Here is a 25,046-nt window from a genome sequence, read left to right on the forward strand (position 1 = left end):
CTTAAAAAAAGGAAATTGGCTGATTAGCTGTTACTTTGGAACAAAGATTTTGATGGATTGATCTAACGATGGAATACATATAGAAATATCTAGCTGTATGAGCATGCATATGCTCTAAGCTGGAATCTAAATATTACTGATGTGTTATGAAACAAGATCATTCTAGAAAGCACAGTACTTTTATATTTTTACTGACATGGAGAAGCGTACTGTTGAAATGCATGTGGATATTCATGCTAGTGTATGTGTAGCATCATCGTTATAATTGAAATACCAATTTGCCATCATTTCAATCTGTGGTTTTCCTGAGTCTTGGCTTCCAACAGGAGCTTGTGGATTCCTGCCGTGCTGTGACCTGGACTGCATGACAGATGGTGCAAGGAACTTAATGTTGTCCTGTCACTGGCAGAGGGTCTCATTTCTCTGACCTTGCAAAAAGAGTTTTGAAATGCCACTTAGAAATGCTGAAGTTAAATACTTTTGGTGTTATCTAGGCTGACATTGGTAGTGACAGTGTTAAATCAATTCACTGAAACAAATTGCAGAAATAGGAATGATCAAAAATCGCAAAATTTGGAGACGTAAATCAGTAGCTCTTATTACTGTTAGGTTTTATATTTTGTCTTGTACTATGAAAGGTTGCACATATCTTAAGGTACGTGTACTCAGTACTCATGTGGTCACTTTTCTCTATGCCTAACTTTAAGCCTGTAAATTTGTTTTCAGTACAACTACCAAGTGCTTAAAAGCCTTCATGAGTGTATTTAATATTCGGAAGATTAGCATTTGCATTTCAAAGTTAGCACCATCTCACACAGCTTCTCGACTCTTCTTTTGCTCATATATTTGATCATCAATGCCGTGATAATTGCTGAAATATGTGACTTCCTATATTTAAAAGGGAAGAAAGAAGAATTGAAAGATGGGATGGCTTTTGTCAGGCAGGGTAAGGTACTTGAAATATAATCTGCAGCCTGCACAATCCATCAGATGTGGACATAGTTTCCTCATGGTGTTTCCCTTGCTTTAAACCTGGTGATGTGGTGGCCGGTCCTGGGCTAGAGGCCATATGGAGCTGATTAGAACCACAGCTAATGTGCTCTGCAGAAAGGCAATGTGCCTCCCAGCTCCTCCCTCCTCTCCTCCTATGTGTACTAGGGGCTGCTCAGTGCTGCAGTAGGTGCAGGCATGTTGGTGCTGGGTATACAGCCATTAGAGTGGGCAGACTGCAGTGCAGCAGGTGGGGGTTGCAATGTGCAGTGCATGTGGAGTCAGGGCTGCAAGGGAAACAAAGAAGCTTGAACAGAGGATGGGGAAAGAACCTTACTGCAAGTGTATCTATAGATGTCACGTTCTAAAACCTATTAAATCTGGGGAAAACAAACAATATCCCCAACCAACAAAACACTGCTGACACCATTTGTAAATTTTTGTATTTTTTTTTTGGTAAATTTATATATATACTAGGAAATTTTTAATTTTGCTCTAACTGTAGCAAGTCTGTTTTTGCTCTAACTTTTGCTCTAAGTGTAGCAAGTGCATAAGAAAGAAAAAAAGTCACATAAAAGAAAGCTTTTAAGCAAAATGTGAAGTACTTAAGTTGAAAACCCATAAACAAGACTTATCAGGGCACTAAGGGAGAAACTACAAAACAAGGGAAAAAGAAATGTTATTTCTTTGTGGTTAGGTTTCTTACACGTCATCAAATCGCTACTTTCAAATTGTTCCCAAGATTTCACCAGTGTGAAAAATGAATGCGAGGCTTTTCTGCATGAAGTGTATGGTTAGTGGAGGATTTTATGCTGTTGCAGCAGTAGCATTTGGGGCCTGCTTTTGTAATCCTTTTTGGTACGAATGAGGCTGTTAGAATTCATAACAGCTGGGGGAATGAGTAAAATCCTATGATCAGTCTTTGATGTAGTGTTGTTGTAATTCAGCTAGAGATGCTTTTGATCACATACAGGAATGTAAAATCAAGTATTTATTCTTTTTTAATGCATCCATCACTAGGTGATTTAAAGATATTGCTGTAGTAACGCCTATGTAATTTTTGAAAATAAAATTTAAATATTATTTATTATGAATCTCTCTTCAAGTTATATTCTAGTCCTTACTCTGGGTGTTAGAACATTTTGAAGTAAGCAGCTGCTTTGAGAAAATGTGTATATGTAATCTAAAGCCCATCCTTACAGATAAGTACTTTAAACAGAAGCAAAATGCCTAGTGCCTGGCAAATATCACTGTCAAAAAGGCTTTTATAGTTATGGTCACATAGTTGATTTGGGAGGCATTTTGACAGCTGCAGTATTCAGTAGGGATCCTTGAATTTCACCTACAAACCACATTAATCACAGAAATGTTTTGAATTCTGAAGCAGAAAGAATATTCCACTAATGCAGATTGGATTTGCCTTTTAATTTTCTCAGTCTTATGGGCCCTGTGCATTACAGTATTGTGATTTACAATTTTCTCAATCTGCTTCAAATAGTATTATATAATAATTAAATGGTTTGGGTCACCTAGTTCCATAGATGGTGCATCCTTCACTAGGCCAGGTTGCTCAAGGCTCTGGCTGACCTGGCCTTGAACACTGCCAGGGATGGGGCATCCACAATGTCTCTGGGCAACTTACTCCAGTGTCTCACCATTCTCAGAGTAAAGAATTTCTTCCTAATACATAATGTAAACCTACCTTCTGTCAGTTTAAAGCCATTACCCCTTGTCCTATCACTACATGCCCTTGTAAGAAGTCCCTCTCCAGGTTTCTTGTAGGCCCTGTTTAGGTATTGGAAGGCTGCTCTAAGGTCTCTCTGAAGCCTTCTCGTCTCCAGGCTGAACAAGTCCAACTCTCTCAGCCTGTGTTCATAGAAGAGGTGCTCCAGCCCCCCGATCATCTTCATGGCCCTCCTATGGACTTGTTCCAACAGGTCTATATCCTTCTTATGTTGGGGGCCCCCGAGCTGAATACATTATTCCTGGTATGAGAAGAGAGCAGAGGGGGAGAATTGGCTCCCTCAACCTGCTGGTCACGCTTCTTTTGATGCAGCCCAGGATACGGCTGGCTGGAAGTGCACATCGCTTGGTCGTATTGAGCGTCTTGTCAACCTTGTTGACAAGAGGCATTTCCCATGCTATGTGAATTTGCATAGGGGCATTTAAATTGGATCCCTGATGAAGCCGACTTACTGTCTGGAGTACCTGGAATTCCTTTGTGCTGCTCTTCAGGTGCTCTCCTGCTCACCTGTGACTGCTCTGCAGGTTCTGGGCATCTCTTGCTGGCACTGACATCAGATTAGGAGTGGGTTAGATTGAGGTTTTCCTCCCCCAACAACTTTAGTTCAAAGCCCTCTTCACCAGCTTGTCAGGCCCATGACCAAAGATGCTCTTTCGCTTCTCTGACAGATGGACTCCATAAACGCACAAGGTTTCTAAAAACAAGTCCCATAGTCTAAGTAGACTAACCTCTGGCTGTAGCACTAGTTCTGTAACCATTCATTGATGCGCCAGATTTGGCTGGCCTTTTCAACTGTCTTCCCTTTGACTAGAAGAATTGATGAAAAAATACCTTCACTCCAGAGTCCCTTATTGCTCTGTGATTCTTCCTTATACTCAGACTGCTCCTGGCTGTATCACTGCTGTCCACATGAAACAACAGCAGTAGATAACAGTGGACTGTATGAGGCTTGGTTGTCTCTTGGTGACACCCATGATAAGAGCTCCCAGTGAGCAGCATACCTACCTGGAGAGTGCATCAGGCCAGCAAACGGGTGCTTCAGTGCACCTTAGGAGGAAGTCGCCTGTCACCCATCACCTAGCTGTGCTGGTTGTTACACACGAGGGCAAAGAGGGCTGCCTTACTTGCCACCAGCATCTCTCCTGTTGTGACAGGTCTTTCCTCTTCAGCCTGCAGAGCAGTGAAGTGGTTCTGCACCTTCAGAAGGTGCTTCAGGGGAAGCCTTTTCCTCCTGCAGGGTCTTGCTGTTGCAAGTTTCTATTCCTCCTGTATGCTGGTGTGGCAGTTTTTTGACTGACTGGCCATAGCTGTAGGTCCACTGCAGTCTGCACTTGGAACCAGCTTTCTAAATCCTCAGCCTCCCTGATGTCACGCAGCCTTCCCACTGCCTCCTGCAGCTCAATATAGTAAAAGAAGTACAACTCAGTAGTGTGGTTAATAGTCGTTTATGAAGTTACTACTCCAAATAACAGCTTCTTACAGTGAAAGAAATCCTATTTTGATTGAAATCACTGTTGATATTCAGTCATGTCGTTCTGGGATCTCCATGTGCGATCAGCTTAGAGTATATGATTTCTGTCTGACCTTTAAGTATATTAGGTTTTAACTTCGTTTTCATTTTCCTCTGTTTCCAGGAAGTTGAAGACCACGTGGCGTTTTTAATAACTGTTCCAACGGCCCTGGCAATATTTTTTGCTATATTTATCCTTGTCTGCATAGAACCTGTATTTAAGAAGCTGCTTCGTGTATTTTCGCTGGTGGTCTGGGTATGTCTTGTTGCCATGGGATATCTCTTTATGTGTTTCGGAGGAATCATTTGTCCCTGGGACCAGGTAAGACTGACATTAATTTTACTACCATTGGGTACATTTCCAGGAACCATTGTATGCAAAATCATTCACATTCATTTTCATGGGATATCTCATAAAATGTTTTTGTGACTGTTTGCATGCATTTATAAATACCAAAGAGATGTACATACTTAGGATAGGGAAATATTTGAAGGATTTTTATATTTTTTAAGTTCCTTTGCATAATGAACATTTGCTTCCAGTCTTCAACTTTTTGGTGTAATGAATATTTGATTATAGTGACCAATTAACCTGACAGAAATTCTGCTTTGGTTCAAGACCACTCATGCTATCTTCTTCAGCTTAAAATGTTCAATTTCCCTGTGTTGGCTTTCTGTGGTCTTCAAGATGTTCTCTAGCAACACATGGGAAAAAAGGTTTTGGACTTTCCTCACATTTCTAGGGAAATGTATGAATAGAGCAGCAGTGAAGTACCCTTCATATTTGAAAAATTTTGTAACGAAGACAAACCAAAAACTATAATTGCATCCTAATAGCAGCACTTCTGAAATACGTATAAATGATGTGCAATATCTAACACTGTGCCTGATCGATTCTTCTGTGTTCTGCCATACCTTCCCATTTCCCAGTCGTCTCTATGTGTGAATACTCCTAATATCATAATTGTGAAACTCTTCAAAGGATGGAAAAAGCGTGCAAATATACAAATATGTCTTTTGAAAATTTGATGCTGATTCCCTGAGTTTAGAATAACTGTAAATGGTGGTACTGTATGCAGGATGCCTTCTAGGTGTTTAAGATAGACTTGAAACAAATTCTCTGACTTGTTATTCAGATCTTGCAAAGACTTATGCAAATATTGAACTTTAAATATGGAAGTAGCTCCTTTATAATCTTTAATTCAAATGATTTAAATTACTAGTATATGTTGGTAATATTAGTTTTGGGGCCTTTAAATTTTTGGGTGACTTATGTTTTCATTTTCGTGGTAGGCCTCCTTGTTTGTTTTGTTTTCTTCATTAGCTTTTTAAGTATTTGAAACTACAAACTAGGCCACATTTGCATGTAATAAAAAGCAAACAAGAACATGTAAGATTTTTATCTAGGTCTAACTTCAAAATGGAAGTCCCTGTATCTTTGCGATATCAAGTCTAGGTAATCTACATGGTCTTACATTTTTGATTTCTTTCTTTTAATTGCCAATTGTGAGATGCTACATTAGAATATCTAGGCTTTCAGGCTTGCATGCAGATACTTAATTTATCATATTTTTTGTTCATTGCAAATTCTACTGAGTTAAATTTTGTTATTCGAAAGATACGATAATGATTTTCAATATCATGGGGCATAAAAGATATCTAAGAGGGATGCTGATGTCTCAGTCCTGGGGTTGTACTTAGCCTGTGAAGGTGGTCTGACCTGCCTTTCTTTCCTCTTAGGAAAAATGTAGGCATTTGCAGAGCATCTGAGGGATGTGGCAGCCATGTGAGGCAGGGAGGGCTGCAGAGCTCTTGGGAAAGGCACTGTCTTCCAACAGGTTGCCAGGACACAAGTCCTCTAATTTCCAGTCTGCTTTTTGCTTTGTGTGCAAGTGTTGCTTGGAGAAGTAGATATCTGGGAGGGAGCTGCATGGATTCCTTTGCCAGCAACAGCCGGCTCTGGGCAGCTGCCTTGCCTAGCACTGTGCAGGCTCCAGCTCACAGTGGTCAAGAATTTCTGGGAAGCCTGGACATGGCTGCAGATACGTGGCTAACTCCACTGTGCATTTGGCATTGGCAGGAGGGGGGTTTTGCCAGGGTGGCCCCTGGCCACTACTAGGAATTGGAGTTTGCGTGACTCCCTGCAGTGGGATCCTTTGGATCACCCAAACTGTTTTTTTTCCCCTTTGAATAGTGGTCCTGTTTTGTTGATTACTTTTGTAGGTATTCTTTCACCTGATCTCAGTTAAGAGTAAACTATGGAAATATGGGAATCTTTCTGGGCATTTGACACCTTACACAATAGGCTAATTGCAGGTTTGATGTTTTCGAAAGTTTGTAAAAAAGCTGTGAGCAGTAAAATGCTGCTATGTATTCCTGGGCTGCTGGTGTTTTGATTGCTCTGTATCAAGAATATGTAGGTCAATAATTGGTGTTCTATCCTATAAGTACATGTGAAAGCAAATCTAAAAAATCCTTTGTCAGTGATCACTGACAGTTTCTTTGTTGAAGTTTTACATTTTATGAATTTGAAAACTATTTTTGTGGTTTAGGGTGTTTTTGTTGTTCCTTTATGCTTTTTTTATGAAAGAAAAGAAATATGATGTAAAATCTGGAATAGTTCTGTTTCAAGCATCTTTGTCAATGTAGCTAATTAGAAAACTATGAAAACAAAAGAAATAAAAGTTCATCCACACTTATTTACTAAACAAGTGCTTTCATTTTCTTCAAATTATAGCCTAATTCTTTTCTGCTCCAGCAGAGTTTAAAAATACTGTTTTCATCGTGTTGTTCATGTCTTCTCAGTCCTAAGATTATTAAAAATATGGCATTTCTTAATTGTACTAGGAACTATTGAAAGGTTAATTTTCTGTATACTGTAGTTTATAGAAAGAACATGTTATTCTTTTGTTTCTGCTCAAGCCTTCTCCCTTTAAGGATGACCCTGCATCCTTTAAATTTTGGCTTAATGATTTTAATCTTCCTTTTGGCTGTTTGCAGTTTTTCTCTGTTGTCTGAAGGTGTGAACTTTAGCAGGTTCATTTTACAATAAAAATGCCACTTCAGAGAGACTATTTTGGTTATGAACTCAATATATATTTAATGCAAAGCAGTGCCTCCTGAGCCTGCAGGCACACAGCTCAAATAACTTCCACAAACAGTAGAGGGCTGGAAATGAAGTGGCTGGACAGAGCCAGTGTTGGTTTGTGGTTTTTTTTTTTTTTAGTTAGAAAACTGTAGGCTGATGTGAAATAAGTGAAAATCATAATTGGTTTCAGTTATCTTTTTGCTGTCCCTGCAGACTGCTCTTATGTCTGCATTTCCTTGTCTCTGCAGCTACAGCTTTGGAGAGAGAGCTATTATCAGGTAGGTGTGTGGCCACTGTTTGAAGGGGAAGACAGCACAGCTGTAGATGGTTTTACTTCATCCCTTGAGCTGGTCTGTAAGCCCCATGCTAGCTCCACAATCACCTGCTGAGCCTGATGCAAATGCTGTTATTGTCGCTGGGCTGCATGGGCATTATCACAAGCCCGTCTCCAAGAGCAGCCAGGATATTGCCATTATTAACCTTAGCAACTAGCCCCTTAAGTAGGTCCTTTACGTCTGTATATGGTCAATGAAGAGAAGCAAGTACGCTGAGAAGGGGATGGAGAGTACCTTAGTGAGGTAGTCGGTCGTTTTACATGAAAAATAGAACCTAGGACAGTGATGGCAAATGTCTTTGATATCTGATACACTTTTTCAAGAAGCATTGCAAGCTGCTCTTACCGGTGTCAGCCCAAGTTTCTGTCAGTGCCAAACTTGGCGGTGGAGCCCCTGGGTTTCACTGATGTCCTGAGGAATTTGGATGCTTTGATAGGACCGACGCCGGTGTGCAGCACTCTGTGTTACAGCCCAGGAGGATGTCTGGGGTGTCTGGTGGGAGTTTGCAGAACACCTGGTCAGGGTTGGTAGGAAAAAAAGTAGAGCAAAGGAAGTCACGCGGAGGCTCAGAGAAGCGATTGCCTGCTGGCAGTTTTTTGCAAATCTAAGGTTTGAGCGGTAATGTGTGGAAATAGTTTCAGTGAGGAAAGACATCAGGGCAATGCTTAGAAAGGTCGGTGTGGAAAACAGTGGATGGTGTGTTTGGTGGAGGGCCAGTAATGCAAGGCAGGCAAGCTGAGGAAGTATGATGGAAAAAGATAATGTATTGATTTTGTCGTGTTAGATTTTCTCCTTACTCTAGAAAGGAGCACCTTTTCTTACAAAATGTAAATCCAGTACCTATATATAGAGTTACATTCATGCCAAGGAATGAATTTAAAATAGTTTCCTCTTGTTTCACTGACAGTGTAGTTATTGTACAACAGTCCCCTTTCCATGTCATCTCTGACATGTCTAACACTTCCTCAACGTTTATAGTGTACGTAAATATGTCATGGCACATTGATATCAGTGGGTAAAAAGAGCTCTTAAAGCATACAGTGGATGATATTAAAAAAGGAAGTAATTATACAGCATTATGCTAGCCTAATGAATTCTATCTTTGCTGGATTTTGGTATTCAATTCTACTTAATTATAAATACGTTTGCATAGCCCAGGCACCAGATGTGTTCCTTCTTGTCTATATTCAGTTACAGCACAGAAATTCAAGCATGATCTGACACTTCTGGTTTCCAAAAAAAATTATCCAGAGAGTGATGTGTTTAGAATGTGTTTGTCTCTTTTAGCCTAAATACTACTTTCTGAGCTGAATCTAAAGCCCTTCTATTTTAATGCATTGGTATGGAATGGTTCAGTTTGGGCCCTGGAGCAGCCCTCATTTACAGAGTGCAGGGAAGATTTTCTGTATTAGTATTTATAATTTTCATTTTTTTTTATACTCTCCTGGTACCTGAGGGTATCAGGCAGAGAGGTGAGCACCTGTACAGAGTTTCTGCAGTTGTGGTAATTAGCTCCTGTATCAAGCAGCAGGGCAAACCAGTGGGTCCACAGAAAGGGAAGAATTTTCTTTGTACAGAACTGTGTCGGGTCTGATTTTCTCACCTTGCTTGGGACCTGCCTTATCTGAGGTCAGTGCTCATGTATTCATAACATGTTGTATGGTTAGGCAGTGCAAATAAAAGGAGTTAGATGCTTGAGAAGAGCAGGGCAGGGGTCAGTGAAGTCCCTGCAACACAGGAGAGTGAGGATATGTTGCTGTCAGCTGTACTGCTGGCTCAGGATCTGGAGTGTGGGGGAGACTTGACATTTTTTCAAGCTTAAGATTAATCTGACTATCAGGAATGAGTATCCCAGGCAAGGAAGTAAATCTTGTAGGAGGATGGTTCAGTCCCTTTGAGGTGAACAGTCACCTGAAAAAGGATATAAGGGAAACCAGCAGTCTTGCTTGAAATGGGAAAATATTGCCCAGCAGATGATACTGTGCTTTAGGAGTAGGTGTGATAGAAAAGGAAGAAGCCCACAATCCACAAGTATAAAGCATATTTGCAGTTATATATGAGGAAGTAGAAGAACAGATGATTTTTATCTTAATATTAATTTTTAAGACATATGAATTCACAGGCTTAATAGCAAGATATTTAAATGTGTTTATCAAGTTTGGTATGGCTACATCTGTATAGAAGACAGGAAAAAGCTGAGCTATTAGAGACCTGCCAGTCATGAAAATCAGCAATATAGTAGTTTAATATAGTAAAATAGTGTGTGGAGCCTTGGAACACCCTGTTAACATAACTAATGTGCCATTGTTAACCTTTGGTGTGTCATGGCAAAGCACTGTTATTGCTCTTTGTAGAAAGAGAATGGATTTCTTTTCTAATAGGGAAAGCAATTTTGTAAGAAGAAAATAGAAAATAATATCTGTTTTATTGCCAAATGGAAGACTAGAAGCACTGGTAGAAGAAATGAGCGTTATTAAAATAACTGTATGTGCAGGTGAGGGTAGATGGCAGCTAGTGTGACTTCAGAGTGTATGAGGCGGGAGGAAGGTTGCTGGATGAATTCTCAGGGGGCTGTCTGGGGAATGTTTGCCGTTATTAGTGCTTTTTACTTGTGGAGGGGTGGCAGAATGTCACTGCTGTAATGAAATTTGTTGATGACCCGGTTAAAAGATTCCTAATAGAGCAAAAGATCAGAATGTTATGGGAAAGAAAAGAACGACCTTGAGGGCTACTGTAATAGCAGCTAGATGAAATTTAATAATAGGAAATGTGATGTGCCTGCATTTGGGAGCTAACAGCAGAAATTTCAGCTGTAGGCTGAGAGTTCAGAGTAGAAAATCAGCAGGGACAAGCAGAATGAAGAGGACGAGCATTAGCTGACCACTGGATCATTAGGATGTACAACCAGAAAAGATTAGGTTATGGTGGCAAAGTATCCAGCTAAGGATGAAACCTCACCTGAATGACTTATGTAAATTTCTCTTCCCCCGCATTCAGAAAGCTAAACTGAAACTAGAACAAATGCAGAGAGCACCAAGTGAAATCACCAGGAGAAAGAAGATTTTTGTGAGTGGAGAAAAACTTGACTTGGGTATAGATTAACAGAAGAATGCTGAGAGTGGTGTGACTGCCATCTACAGATAACTGCGGTTGCAAACATCAAAGTTGAGGAGAAGCTACAAAAGATAAAGGACTATTGACACATACACATCAGAAAAATAATCAGCCAGCCATTAATAAAATTTAAACTGGAAATTGGAATAAATCCCATAGCCAATTAGAACACTGGGTTTGTGGAGTGGCTAATATCCTCAGGATAGTAACAATTAAAATGATGAATTGGTTTTACAGTGGAATGCTGCCCTTAGCAGAGAGTCGTTCAATGTCTGATTAGCAGGGACATGGACTTCAGTGATTCAGGAGCACCCTTTTAGGTTTCTATTCCTATGGACTACTTGCATCTGGGGACTACTGAACTAGTTTAAATGACAATTTATTTTGACCTGTGCCTGAAGTCCACCAGAAGAGATGGATTTTCTAAGTTATAGAAGTTCAGAGGTTTTTGTTATTTAAGTGTCTTTCATCCTTCCAGCATTCTTCTGGAGCAGTAGTTTCAAGAGTTATAACATCAGGGGTAATAAACTTGCTATATATATATATATATGTATATATGGTTTAGTGTTAGGTGTCCCTGCCCATGGCAGGGGAGATGGAACTAGATGATCTTACGGTCCTTCCCAACCCGAACTATTCTACGATTCTATGATTCTAGATTTCTGACATCTTGGGGCATACATTATAAGGTTTATGAGAAATGTTTAGTGTAAAGTAAAGCAGGAGAAACTGGATCAGAAGAACCTTATGAAACCTTTGCTTCCCTGCTAGTTTATTTTTCTTTACTCCATTTCCTGTAGTGATTTTTCCATCTCGGGAGTATACAATTGAGTACAAAGGCTGAGCTGATTACAGATTTCATCAAGATTATTGGATAGTTTGTGTGCTGTGTGATATTTGCTGTGCAAGTCATGTGGATGAATTTTACTAAGGGAAGCGTTAAGGTAACGCCATTGAAGTACGATAAAAATGTGAATCTCATATAAATATGCAAAACTGAATATGGCAATATTTTTCTCTCTAATGCAAAATAACACCTATCAATAAGAATATTAATGTCTCTGAGAGTACTGAACCTGAGTAATGCAAATTTCAAACATCATAATGTTGTTTGGATGTTGCTAATGTCAAGAGACCAGATGACACATGGAAATTAATAACTTATAACATTCATAAGGCTTCTTAAGTGCTTAATAATTGCTTTGACTTTAGGAAATAAACATAAACATCTATTTATTTCATATTACCTATTGCTTGACAATTGCTTGTATGATGAAACTACCAGTGAACCATTACAGAAGCTATCTAGAACTTTCTGTTAACAAGTATAATTTAGGGTAGCCATGTAAGCCTTTAACTGGAATTGTTTTCCATTCAGAAACGTAACAGTTTACCCGACTTCCCAGAGGGAAGTTTTTGATACGGTACCGCATGGGTCTCTTGGTTTCAGCACTCTGACTTTGCTTACCTGCCTGCCGTGGAAAAGCTTGTACCTTTACGAGGCCATTTGGTGTGACATTGTATGTTTTTATTCTTGTGAATAAGATAATGAAGGGGGTGTATCATAGATCCTGACCCTCAGTCGTTTTTCAGCATTTATCCATTTCTGTTTCCAGGTTTCTAGTGCATTAGCAATTTAGCTAGTAAGTTGTTACACAAAGAACCAAGTGGGTGGTGAAAATGTTTCCTGCAAGCTGCATAAGACCTCAGTTTGCTTGTTTGAGGGTGTTTCCTGTTTCTGTAGCTTTTATGAAGTTTTAGGCACAAATGTGGTGCTAAAAAAGTGAATCTTAGTATCTGGATTGTCAGAGGATCACTCCTTTTTTAGTTTAGGAAGCAGGTAACAGAATTCTCCCCTGTGTGCTTGCAGTTTGCCAGATGCTGGCTGTGAAATAGCTTTCAGTTTCACCTTCCAGTCTACAAATATACAGTGCTATGCAGATATTAGGAAACATTGCTTAGCTTAAATTGATTAATATTTGAAAGAAAGCAGTATGGTCTGCTGGTTATGAACTTGTTGACAAGCAAGGTGCTAGGTTTATGAAGTTTTACAAAAGGAAGAGGTAAAAAGGTAGAAATACATTTCATGAAGTCAGGATTGCTCAGTATGAGCTGCGGAAGATTAATGTTTAATATATTCATATAAAAATTATAATGTTTAAAATTTAGATGAATAATTTGGTGTAGATATCTTAAATGCAAAATACAATTATGTCAGAATTGTGTTATTATTTAAAATGTGTTTAAATTCAGATTTTTAAGAATAATGTACAATTAAGATGCAAGTTATATATATAATTATACTTTATAAATGGTAAATTTATTGAGTGAGAAAACAGATGTGCTTTCAAGAGCTTATTCATGTTCATTTACTGATTTTTTTTTGTTTTACTTTCCTCTATGATAAAATGATTATTTGTATATCAAGCACTGTATGTTGCGTGTATATTAGGACATATGTTTAGATTGGGTTGATTCAACAATTGGCTATCTAGAAAAAACAGGAAGGAGAAAAATAATGGACTGAGATAATAGTCAATTCTCAGAAAACTTTTCAGTGTTGCTGAGGGACAATCCCAGAAGTATTTATCTTTTATGATTTTGCTACCTCTTTAGGTAATGTATGAGACTGATTTCCATGTTAATCAAAGAAGGTCCAAGAACAGGAAAGGCAAAGGGACTTTGACAGTTTTCAAAAGGAGCAGTATTTCAAGACGGAACTATTAAATGTTTGGGACATTCGAACTGGGGAGAAGGACACAACATCTCCCAGCTTCATCACTGTGGACAAGCTAAGCCTCTTGGGTCACTGTAACAGGAATTTAGTTACCAATCTAGCTTGTGTTTGTCTTTTAAAAGCTTTGTCTCTTCTGCAAAAGTAAAAAGTACTTGAGTGCTGAGAAGTACTGATCAGCCTGTCTTCATCTTACCACAGTAGCTGAGTGTTGCTCCTCCTTACAAAAGGAAGAGGCACAATTATCTCAGTTCACCTGAACTTGCAAGGTGAGAACAGCAAACATTAAGTAGTGTAAGTAAAAGCCCAGGCTAGGTTTCACTGATTTAGAGGATTAGGGGCAGGGATATGTTAAAAAAAAACCAAACCCAAACCCCCCAAACAAACCACAGAAAACCTCCCTATCCCTAAACAACAGCCTGAAATGCTAGACATTTCATTCAAGGCAACTCAAAAACGAAGAGAATTACACACAGTATCTGTGATAGTGGGAGAAGAACCTTTTCAGTCTATCAGAAAAAAACCTACCCTCTGTTCCACCACATCCAGGCATTCACAAGGCTTAAGAAGAATAATCATATCTTCATGCAATACAGCATGTACTATTGAACCATTTAGGAAAAAGGTACATTTCTGTTATTACTAGAAAGCTCCATATTGATTTTATAGCTGAAAATAAGCTTGCTGTAAAAGAACATATTTCTCAGTAGTGTCAATTTTATGTAATATCTTAAGTTCCTTGATTATATTGTTCTGGCAGACTTAGTTTGAATAATTTAGAACTTGAATATATATTAATCATGTTGGATTCTAGATTACATTTTTCTTATTTGCTTCTTCTGCATACTGTTTTAGCTAAGTTATATATGTATATGAATTTTGTACCTTACTTTCCAGGGCATTATCTTTGCTTAAATTGGCAAACTTGAATCTCTTCTTAAATGTTCTGATTTCTGCAACATTTGACCGATTTGCAGATATCTTTGTTTTTCAAGAATCTTATTCAAAATGGCAGGTGGAATGACAACTGAGTAACTACAGTCTCCCTGTCTCATGTCTTTATGTGGCATTGCAAAGTAATTTGTGTTTTGTAATTTGCAATCTCTTTACACATTAGTGCTTTCTAGATTTCTTCCTTGTTGTAATATTCCAATTTGAGATGGTTTCTGTAATCTATCATCTTGCATATTTGTGATATGACTATCTTTTGACTATTTTCTGTTTCTTTTGGTTATTTCACAATTCCTTTGTATTCCTTTTTCAGCACTTCCTTTCTTATATTTCCTCCTAAGTTTGCATCACCTTCTTGTATTTACCATGGCAGTTGTCTCCTCTCACACTTATTAATGAAGACAGCCTTTCTTTAATCTGGTACATTGTTTTTTTTCATTACTCTGTGTTTTTGTCTTGCAGTCAGCTGTAGTCTTACAATATTTTTTGCCTTGTTCAGTATAGATGAGTTTTTTAAAAAATTACAACTTTTAGGTGTCATTAAGGATGGTGATAGTGTTGCAAGCTCTAATACCTGAGGGCTCAATTAAAGTTTTGTCATTAACTCCCCTTGACCACATTGCGGTTCTGCTTCCACCTGCCTCCCGCCCCCAAAAAAAAAAAAAAAAGAATAAAAGCTTTTATTTTGTTTTGTTAATCTAGGGTAGAATTGATCCTAAGTAAATAGGATTGTGCATTATATGTGGCAGTGTTGTATATATTTTTCTTCATTATGCTGTTTTCATTCTTGATCATCTTTTTTTTCCCAAAAAATTTACAGTGAGGAGGGAAATGGATTAAACAGTCTTTCATATTTATATGAAATGGTGAACATTAAATAAATCCTATTAAATGCACATGTGCCTGAAAACGTCTACTTTTCATAAAGAAAAGAAATCTTAGTGCAATGAAATGAAGTAGAGATTTGAGTAAGTCTTTTTTTTTTTTCATGTCACGCTCTGATTATCCATTAAGACTGCATATGTTATCTAATGACAGCTCCTGTCAGTGTGTACATATTACTTGCACAGGTCTATAAACAAGTATAATGCAGTGTTTTAAATTACTTTCACATAGATGAGATTGCAGTCTTGCTTAGATACACACGGATGTTTTTTTTATTTTCTTCTTTGCAATAACGTGAATTTACTCAGCATTTAGGAACTTATTTAGGAGCATCAAATACAATTTTGGGTCTTTGTCAGGTCCAGTACAGGTAAACTGTGAGGTCTACTGGATGATGGAGGTTATTGACAAGGGAAGGAAAGTATGTTGCCTGTATGACATTAATTTGTATGTTAAATTCCATTAAAAGGTCAGGGTTGCAAGAAAAGTTGAGATAGATCATGTTTTTTGGTCACATGAAGACTAGAAAGAAAATACTGATTAATAATAAAGGCCAGAATGCAGAAAAGTGCAATAAATGCACATTATCATGTGTGAATCATATGCATTTCTGTATTACCACATGATTTGCTCTACATGAGCACAAGTGTTTCATACTCATTAGTGGTGTAGGAAAATGGTTACAGGATATTATTTCTATAAAGGGGCTAGCAAAAGAATCTGTACTTTAATACCTCTTCATTCGTTTTCTTCTCACCCCTTGTTTACTTTTAATAACTTTTCAGTAAGTACTACTTTTCTCAGAACATGCATATTCTACAGATGGCAATTTACAGTATTTCAGGGATATGTAGTGGACACTGAAGACCACTACAAATAAAAAATCTGGATCCATAGGATTTTGCATCATTTCTGTGACTTATTATTTAGCTAGTGATAGTGATCACAAATTAGTGATTTCATGTAATGTAGAAATGAAAACAAAATAACTTTGCCTCTTGTGTTGTTGTAGAGTTTGCATGCTTCTTATTTCCCACGCTCAGCAACCACAAATCATAATGATTTATCAATAAAATTGATATATGTAATAAAATGTCAGGTTTTAATTGTCAGTACATTTGCAATTGTTTTGCAGTTCTTACATGAGGGCTTTTGGGGTTTTGATTGAGTTTTTTTTTAACCTGTTTTATCAAAATAGGTTGGGATTGCCAGACCAGATATTTGCCTTTGTTCAAGATTGCTGTAGTCTCAATGAGAGTGGAAGAAAACTGGTCAGGACAAAAGCCCACCACTGCTATGTCTGGCTTCTTCCTCCCCTCTGTTTCGATAATATGAGGCCTCTGCCCATGGGCTGATGGCTGCATTTTGGCGTTACAGGCTGAGCATCAGATGCTGGAGAATCCTAGAATGTTTGTAAGGGACCTTAAAGGTCATCTCGTTGCAGCTCCCGTGCCATAGGCAGGGACATTTTCCACTAGACTAGGTTGCTTAAAGTCCTATCCAGCCTGGCCTTGAACACTTCCAGAGATGGGGAAAAACCTTGGAGTTGCTGTGTAAGGGTGTTATGGAGGATGGACTAGGGAGTTTAGACTGGCCACAACCTTTGGAGGTTGATCCCAGATCCTGGGGTTTCAGAGCTTGGAAGGAGCTGCCTGGAAGTGTGGTGAAAGCTGTGCACCTGTACTCCAATTTAGTCTGGAGAAGTCTCAGGTGAAGAAGGGTTGAGTAAAAACCATAAAATAAATATAGTCTTAGGAATAAGTTAGTGTAACCGGATGGTAAATGAAAACCCTGGTTGAGTAGGTAAGGAACAGTGTGCATTTTGTGTGTACAGGAAATAGACTTTCAACTCTTGTTATTTGTGTACCCAGTTGCAATGAATGGGAATGGGATGGCAAACAACACCCTGCAAAAGATTAAAAATTGGCACACTTATATTAATATGATTTCTCAGGTGTTTGGAAAAAATATAACACTAGCAAGAGGGGGTGTGTGGTTTTGAATAGATTAATTTTAATGCAGAATATGCATAAGGAAGTCATTCTTTTTAGGCAGGATCTGTTGTTGAAGTCATGCAATATGAAGTAATGCATTAGGCTTGTCACAATTTTAGAATTTATTTTAAAGCAAAGAAATTTCAGGGGGGGGAATTCTCTAAAAATGTTCTTCTTACGAAATATAGCTGAAAATATGATTGCTTCAGTGACTTACTGGTAATGAAAGTGAAGTTTCTGCTTTTCCTCCAGTTGTTTTTTCCGTATTTTATTATACTTGGAATTAAAAAAGAAAAAAAAAGTTTACCAACCAAATGGATTGTGTTTTTAATGAATTTACCTTTTCACTGTCCCCTTAATGGGCAATGTATCATCATCATCATTGAGCAATGGAGTAGCTGAATGACCTTGACCTCCCAACACTTGTTTAGAACTGCAGTGCTCTAACCCCTCCTTCATCCTGAATGGGCTTAACCTTGAGATCCTCCAAATGAAGCCATCACTTAAATTGTAACGGGGCAGTTAAACACACCCACAGCTGTGTCTATGCAATTAAGATGTTGCTCTAGTTAGGTTTCTTCTTAATATGAAGTGAATTACTGCTTGAAGAACCAATTTTTCAAGTTCTCAAACTAGTGATATTTTCCTAGTGTCATTATATTTTCTGACTAGAGAGACTGGAGTATTTTTAGTGTTGTTTTAATTTTATGGAACTTGAATATTTAGGGCTATACGTTTTTCACAACTAAAGCCACAAGTAAGGGACGAGGCATCACTAGGCAGCTGGTGGGGTGAGAAATCATGCCTCACCAGGCAGAGCTACCAAGCTGCCCTGTGGGAAGCAAAGGTTCTTGTTATCCAGAAATGGACTCCCACCCCTTTTACTTGAAAGCTCAAACCTCTCACAACTCCCAACACACCCCAACTCCTACACCCAAACCCTCCTGTTCCAAAGAATCTTCTAAGTTATTCCCAAACTTCTCTGTCAGCAGTTCCTCCTGGGTTTTCCATTCTTCCTTTTTAAGTCCTTCTAGTCAAAGCCCCATAGTCAAGGTTTCCTGCTCCCCACCCCAGGAAATGTCTCTGTCCTTTACTTCTTAGGCTTCCCAGCCACAGTTTTTGCCACAGTTTTATCTGCTCAAGCATCAATCCTACTGTTGCTACTGCATCGTGACATGGTATTTCACTCTTTGCCAGCAGATTAGCAGTCTTTAGTTGGTCTTTAAAAATAGCTGGGCCTGATTTATCAGGGGGATCTCTAAAGAGGTATAGCCACAACTTCTGCTCTGGTTTGGATATCTCAGATGCGTGTTATTTATCAAATTGTTTTGGACAAGACTCTTGAGGGCAGGAAAAAGAGTTAGGACACAGCAGGTCTATTCATGATGCGGTTGAACTTGTCTATAATTTCTGAAACTTTTCCAATTATTAATTCTGTTTTTCAGATTGCCATTTTGCTGATTTCATTAAACTTGTAGGATAGTGCATATTTAGCCAACTTTCAAAATATGCCAGTTTATGTCTCTCAGGTTTTGTTAAAGAGAGAAATTTTCTACTATTAGAGAAAAAATAATGTTAGATAAATGAGGGAAATGAAAAAAAAACCTTAATGACTGAAGTATGCAATTTCTGTGAATGCATAAAAACATCCATAGTAGACCACATCAGAAATCATCATGCAGTATTAAGACAATCACCACTGATTAGTGAAAGCCTCCTCCTCATCTCACTGCCTAGTAATTTTATGGTGGGCAGTCCTGTCTGATCTTGAAGCTGGGAATCACTGACAGTGGACCTTGTTAGCACAGTAAATTAAGTCTGTTACGGTACTGTAGTTAGCACACTGACACAGCCTCACATCAGATCTAGCTGAAGATCTAGCTAAAGTGACTGTTTCTACATGCCTCTTGGTGTGTGGGACCACCAAAATGGGATAAGTGCGATGTGGGACAGTGATTCTTTCCACCGACATCCAGAGCTGAATCTTTCACAGAATAGTATCTCTGATTCAATCTGTCTATCTGTCCTTTTACCAGAAGGCTTTGTTCCATCCCCAGTCTAGAAAACTGGCTTAAAAGCTATAAAGAAGCCTCCTAGAAGATTGTTCTTGAATTCTTCATTACAGTTTAAACCTCTTGCAGTGAGAAGCAATGTTATAAAGGTTGTAATTAGATTACTACAGTTAGAAATTCCCAGATGATATATTGCTGCTGTCCACTTTGACATTTACGTAGCTTTAATGTTGACAAACTACCATAGAATAGCTCAGTTGAGAGTATGTTGCAATCATTAATCCATGATGCTTGTGCAAGCATTTTATCATGATTATCAGAAGATATTTACATGAATGCAGGCAAAGGTGACATATGATCTATCCTCTTTGCACTCAGGGGGTGATGGCTTTTTGGCTTACTCTAAGGGAAGGGAGAACAGCTGAAGAGCCAGCTGGTACAATTACAGTGTTCCGCGGGGCCTGAAGCAGAGTATGAAATATCTCCTGGAGTGGCATCTCTTCTGAACAGTCAAGACTGCCAATAGTTCAAAACCCTCTTTGTGCAGCATCTCACACCCCTATTTTTTCCCTTATCTCCCCCCCCCCCCCCCCCCCGCCGAATCTAAGCAGGCTATTTTTGGACGTAATACAATATCTGGTCTTAAGTTACATGTGCGTACTTTTATTTTAAATATCTGACTTCCCTTGAATTTTGGAGGATGCATCATGTTTGCATTCGTTTAATAGGATGTCATGAACTAATACTAAACAGGGATCATTAAAGGGGATATTGTGTGTGATGAGTGGAAAGTTATTTTGAAGCACAAGACTGAAGAGCAGTCTCTTCTATCCTAGCCCCCCAAAAGGCAAAAATTACTCATTTACATTTCAGATGAGGTACAAATACCGTCTGTTACCAGCTTCATTCAGATTTGTGATGAAGCCTGCAATAGATGGCTTTCAGATAAATAAAAAATAGGAGGTTATTAATACATCAACAGTAATGTTTGTTCATCTCTGATTGCAATGTATTTCCATGAGGTTACTAATGTATTTGGACAAATTGCATGCCATATTGCAATTATTTTTAAAAATATTTTCTTTATTTTAATCTTTTTATTCCCAAAAAGCCTTGGTCTCAGAAGCCAAGAACTTTGAATTCTATACTTAGTGTCTTGGCTTCCCACTTTAGGTGTTTTGATGTGGGAAAGACTCAATCTACCACTTGCAGAGTATGAAGTTTAATAAAATACCTTCTTTCTCCCCTAGAATAGTGCCCTTTTTTGGGGGGGGTAATGGAATAGCAAATTATTCTATCTGGCATCTTTTATATGTTTCTATTAAGAAGCAAGTTTTATGGCTAGAAAATATTGTTATGTCTATATCGATAGTCCAAAATGAAGGTTTTACTTGTAGGAGAATAAATCCAGCTACTTGTAACAACAGCTGTATTTTGGTGGAAATACTGAAAGTTCCTCATCAAACTGTATTTGTATTGAACTGGATTAGTGTCCATCCTAAGTGTTTACCTCTCAGATTTTTCAGGAAGTCCTTGCAGAGCAAGATCAACTGCTTGTTACAGTAGTGTTTTGGCAGCGTCCTACTTTATTGCAGTTCAATAGTGGCGTAAAATCTCCAAGGACCGCTTTGAAATGGATCAAGGTAATGATGTAGAGAAAGTATTCCTGTCAAGCGCTGAAATGGGAAAGCATGCGAAGTGGCAAGCCTAGACAAAGGCAGAAGTAGCAAAAAGCATTCAAAGTCTGTGCTGGGCAGGCTGAAGTTGGACCCTATGGTGCTGCTGGAGCTCGGGCAGGGCTGATGAACTGGCAGTGGCATTGTGCGACTGGTCCTGCCACTGTTTGCCTGCCACTCTGCTGATCAGGAGCCAGCTCTGGCAGTCCTTCCAGCTGAATGAGCCTTTGCAGCTGCATCAGAGATGTGTTCATGTTGTTGCCTGAAATAATTAAGTAGTGTAGGATGAGAGATAAGAAAGAAATCAGAGTGTTGCAGCTTGGATGAGGTTATCAAAGGTGTAATTGTTCACCTGCAGCATAGTTCTGCCAGTAGCAAGTTATGTAAACTGACAAACTGGGGAACACAGTGGATTGTCTGATGCCTGCTTGTGCAGTTGGTTATTTGGAGGACAACTGTAATCCATATGTATGTGAGAGAAAGTGGGTATGGAGAAGGTGATATATTTTAGGTCAAAGTATGGTCATAATGAGCTTCCATGCCATCAGTACAATGAAAAAAGGAAGAGCATGTTTTATCCGCAGCAGCACTTAAATTGTGTTCTGAACCAAGAAATGGGGTACCTTTTGCTGAATTGGGATACGTGGGAATGGAGCCTAGCTGCAATCACTGCAGATAGGCCTGTTCTCCTCTTCTGTGGCTGTGCAGCAGGCAGGCAGCGTGCTGCCACAGTGGCACGAAGGAGTGTTGTGTGCTAGTGGTTTGCTCAGTTGGCTGGTGGGAGGGCTGAGGGCCAGCACTGCTCTGTGGGGTGACCTTGGGCCACAGTGGGGAACAGGCCATGGGGCATGGCAGAGAGTGATATCACAGCAGGGGTGTAATGGGGAACCTGGTGTTTGTATTTCCTAGCAGAGGAAATCTTAAGTGGGCTTTACAGCAGCAGGCGCTGAGTCTAAAGATACTACACTGGAAGAAAAGCACACATTTTTGGAGCTGTTTTCTCTGCCTTTCTTTAAGTGTTACCAGCACTGATCAATTCTTACTGCTGGTGGAGAGAGCGCTGGGCTACGGAGAGTTGGTAAAATGCTCTGAAGGTGGGCATTAGTGTGTGGAGTAATCCATAGAATGTAATTCCTCTTAGTTTTGGTTGAATTGAAGATTTCCCTCACAGGATTCATTAGCATTAACATAAAAAAAAAGACATAGATAAATACTTCTAGTATAGTCTTGATGAGTGTAAGGGTAATAACCAATCATTACATGGTATGAAAATACTAGATTTTTTTCTTTGTTTATCTGCCTTCATATGGTACTGGACAGTACTAATAACAAACATAGACGTAACTACATGCATGGAATAACACATACTGATTTGAAGCACAGTCCGGACCCATTACTCCTGTGAGATGCATCAGAGTCTTAACTTCAGACATATTTTGTGAATAAAATCTCCATGTGGATGCAGTTTTCAGATGCAAAAAAAGTTTTAATGAATATGTATATTATTTTGTGTTATGTGGTCCCCAGAAGCAGGGTATAGATATATGATTCACATATATCTAGCTAATCTGCACTTGGTTGGAGCTTCAGAACTGTGAACAGTAGCTAGAGATTTCTTGCCTCTCAAGGACAGGGAAGGGATTCAGGCGGAAGCAAAATAATAAATTGCCAATGTACAGTTTTTCTGTCAGTGCCATAAAGATATGCTTGCTTTACTGGAGGTGACATCTTTCTTTGAAGTAGAAACGACGGAGTAAATTAACATATATTTACGTCTATTGTCACAGGTATATGATTACAAGGAACAAATTAAAGAGAGAGAAATGTCTTCTTTAAAAGTGGAAAAAATGATTATGTAAATGGTATTTGGGTAATGCAGTTTCTTCCCCCACACCAGCACTTCAAAGAGATACACCAGCGCTGCAGCATAAATGGGATGAAGCAGGCACGTATTCAGATATTCCTCCACCCACCGTCCCCCGCTTTAGTGTTTCTAAATGTTCATTTGAGTACTTCTGAATTCTCATTTTCATCACAGAAAAAAAATCTAAACCCAATCCAGGGACTACCATCAAAATAACACATAAGAAATCAATCTGGAAACATCCTAATAGTTATGCTGGTGTGAAAGCAATGTAATGGAGACTAGAGTAATGTTTTGCATGTTTTTCAGTTATGTTTGGTTAGTTCATTTACCCATGTGAAAGAACTAATGTTGAGTAGAAAGTCTTGCTGTGTGTGCTGCCTTACATAACACTACCTGAATTGCTACACAAGTGACAGTGTCTGATGCAGGAGGAAAGCAGCTGATGTTCCAGGTGTCAATTTGAGTGTATATTTGTAGTCTACAGAACCGTGTTTCTAAAGCTCTAGATCAGGGTTTTTAAAGAATCCCTGCTTCATTGCTTCATCTGGTGGCAGCAGCAGCACCTCAGAACCTGAGAGTGTTTATGTACCATCTACTGTTTGCGAGCCCTTCTTCTGGATTTGTCAGGAGTTTGGCAGATGAAAACTTAAGATAGAACACTAGTATTTTGATTTCATAGTTGTATTCTCATTAGGGGAAAACATCTGGCCTCTGTTCTGTGCTACTTAAAAAATAAAGTATATCATCTGTTGAAAAAGAAGGTGAAGTACTATCAGTAAAAAGAACCTATCAGAGGTTTCAGTAACTCAGAAATAACTAGCTATCTGAGCCACCAGGTAGCTGTATTCTTTTTAACAGAGAATTTTCAGCGGTGTCCTTGTAAGTCCTCTGTCATTTGAAGTGTGGGATATTGCTTTTTCCCCATTTCCCAATTGTGATTGCTGCTCCCTTTGCCACTACAAGCTTGATGGGTTAGCATCAAATCTTCCCATATTCTTATCCCAGTTCCTTAAAGCCTTTGCCAGGTGCAACTGCATATTTTCAAATGCAAAATATCTTATCTATCTAGATATATATTGTCTAGATAGTTTCTAGGTATCTTAATCTGAAGAGTTGTCAAAAAAGCCAAAGATATCCTCTGTCTAATGCCAGGTATCTTTAAAATCCCTAAGCTTCTTTCTCTGCCTTGGTTGGAAGCACTGTTCTGCATTCTCCTCTTAGGAGGCAGGAAAAAATTCCAGTTCCTTTTATCGTAAGCACTATTGCTTGAAGTGATGTCAAAAGTTGAGGCTTTGCAATTGCCCTTTAACTAGAGGATTATATTGGAAGCCTTTCATGATGGAGAAACCTTTTCATTTAAGTAAAAGCTGCATGCTGAGGTCATAGAATTGAGAATTCTTAAGTCATAGGAACCATAGGTTCTGAAGTTGATCACAAGTCATTAGATCCTAGCAATTCAACACAAATATGTGTGTATTTTAGGACTACCTTCCCCACAAAACAGACAGAAAATACAACATAGAATGAGGACCAGGTATGGTTGGTTTCTTATACTGTTTCTAGGTTTGTCCTCTGTCACTGCCCTGTTGTATAGCCCAGTTGTGTTTGTGTGAGCAGCACATGCACTTTATAATAATGTAACATGTTTTATGTGTATTAGCATTTAGCTTCACATCCATTTAATTATTTTACCTATTGATTAAAAAATACCAAATTCAACCCGAAAAAAAATCATTATATTGTGTGATGTATTTGAGATTCCTATTCTGGTAGGACAAGCAGTATTTTTTTTTGCAGATAACTTGGTCAGTAATGAAAAACAGGACCACCAAGGAACGATTTCTTCATGACCCACATTTTATCTTAACAAGTGCACAGAGAAAGCAAGTGGAAGCCGCCATAAAGTCTGAAGCTTTAACAATTATTCTGTCTGACATTTCTAACTGATTTTAAGCATCAGCTTTTAGAGGAAAACAGGACTGCAAATATCGTTTGAAGCTGATTTTAGAATGGCAGCCTTAAAATAGAGTCGTTCCTGGGCACTTCCTCAAGGATTTTGTACATTCAGAAACTTGAATTGTTTAAAGAAATCATATGGGTCATTGCTTTACCTGAATTTCTGTATGCTTGTGTGAAATCGAGAGAA

General features: G+C 38.7%; 1 protein-coding gene across 1 annotated transcript in view; it reads left to right on the forward strand.

Moving 5' to 3' along the window:
- Nucleotides 1-25,046, forward strand: part of ADCY2 (adenylate cyclase 2) — a 209,401-nt gene that overhangs the window by 15,157 nt on the left and 169,198 nt on the right. Inside the window, exon 2 of the mRNA XM_061369676.1 lies at nucleotides 4,369-4,566. Within this exon, the coding sequence (XP_061225660.1) occupies nucleotides 4,369-4,566 (198 nt within the window). The remainder of the gene's footprint in view (nucleotides 1-4,368; nucleotides 4,567-25,046) is intronic.

This window comes from Neopsephotus bourkii, unplaced genomic scaffold (assembly GCF_033783945.1).
Source record: "Neopsephotus bourkii isolate Nb327-2 ecotype Australia unplaced genomic scaffold, CSIRO-AGI_Nbou_v1 NB_1508, whole genome shotgun sequence".
Lineage (NCBI taxonomy): Eukaryota > Metazoa > Chordata > Aves > Psittaciformes > Psittacidae > Neopsephotus > Neopsephotus bourkii.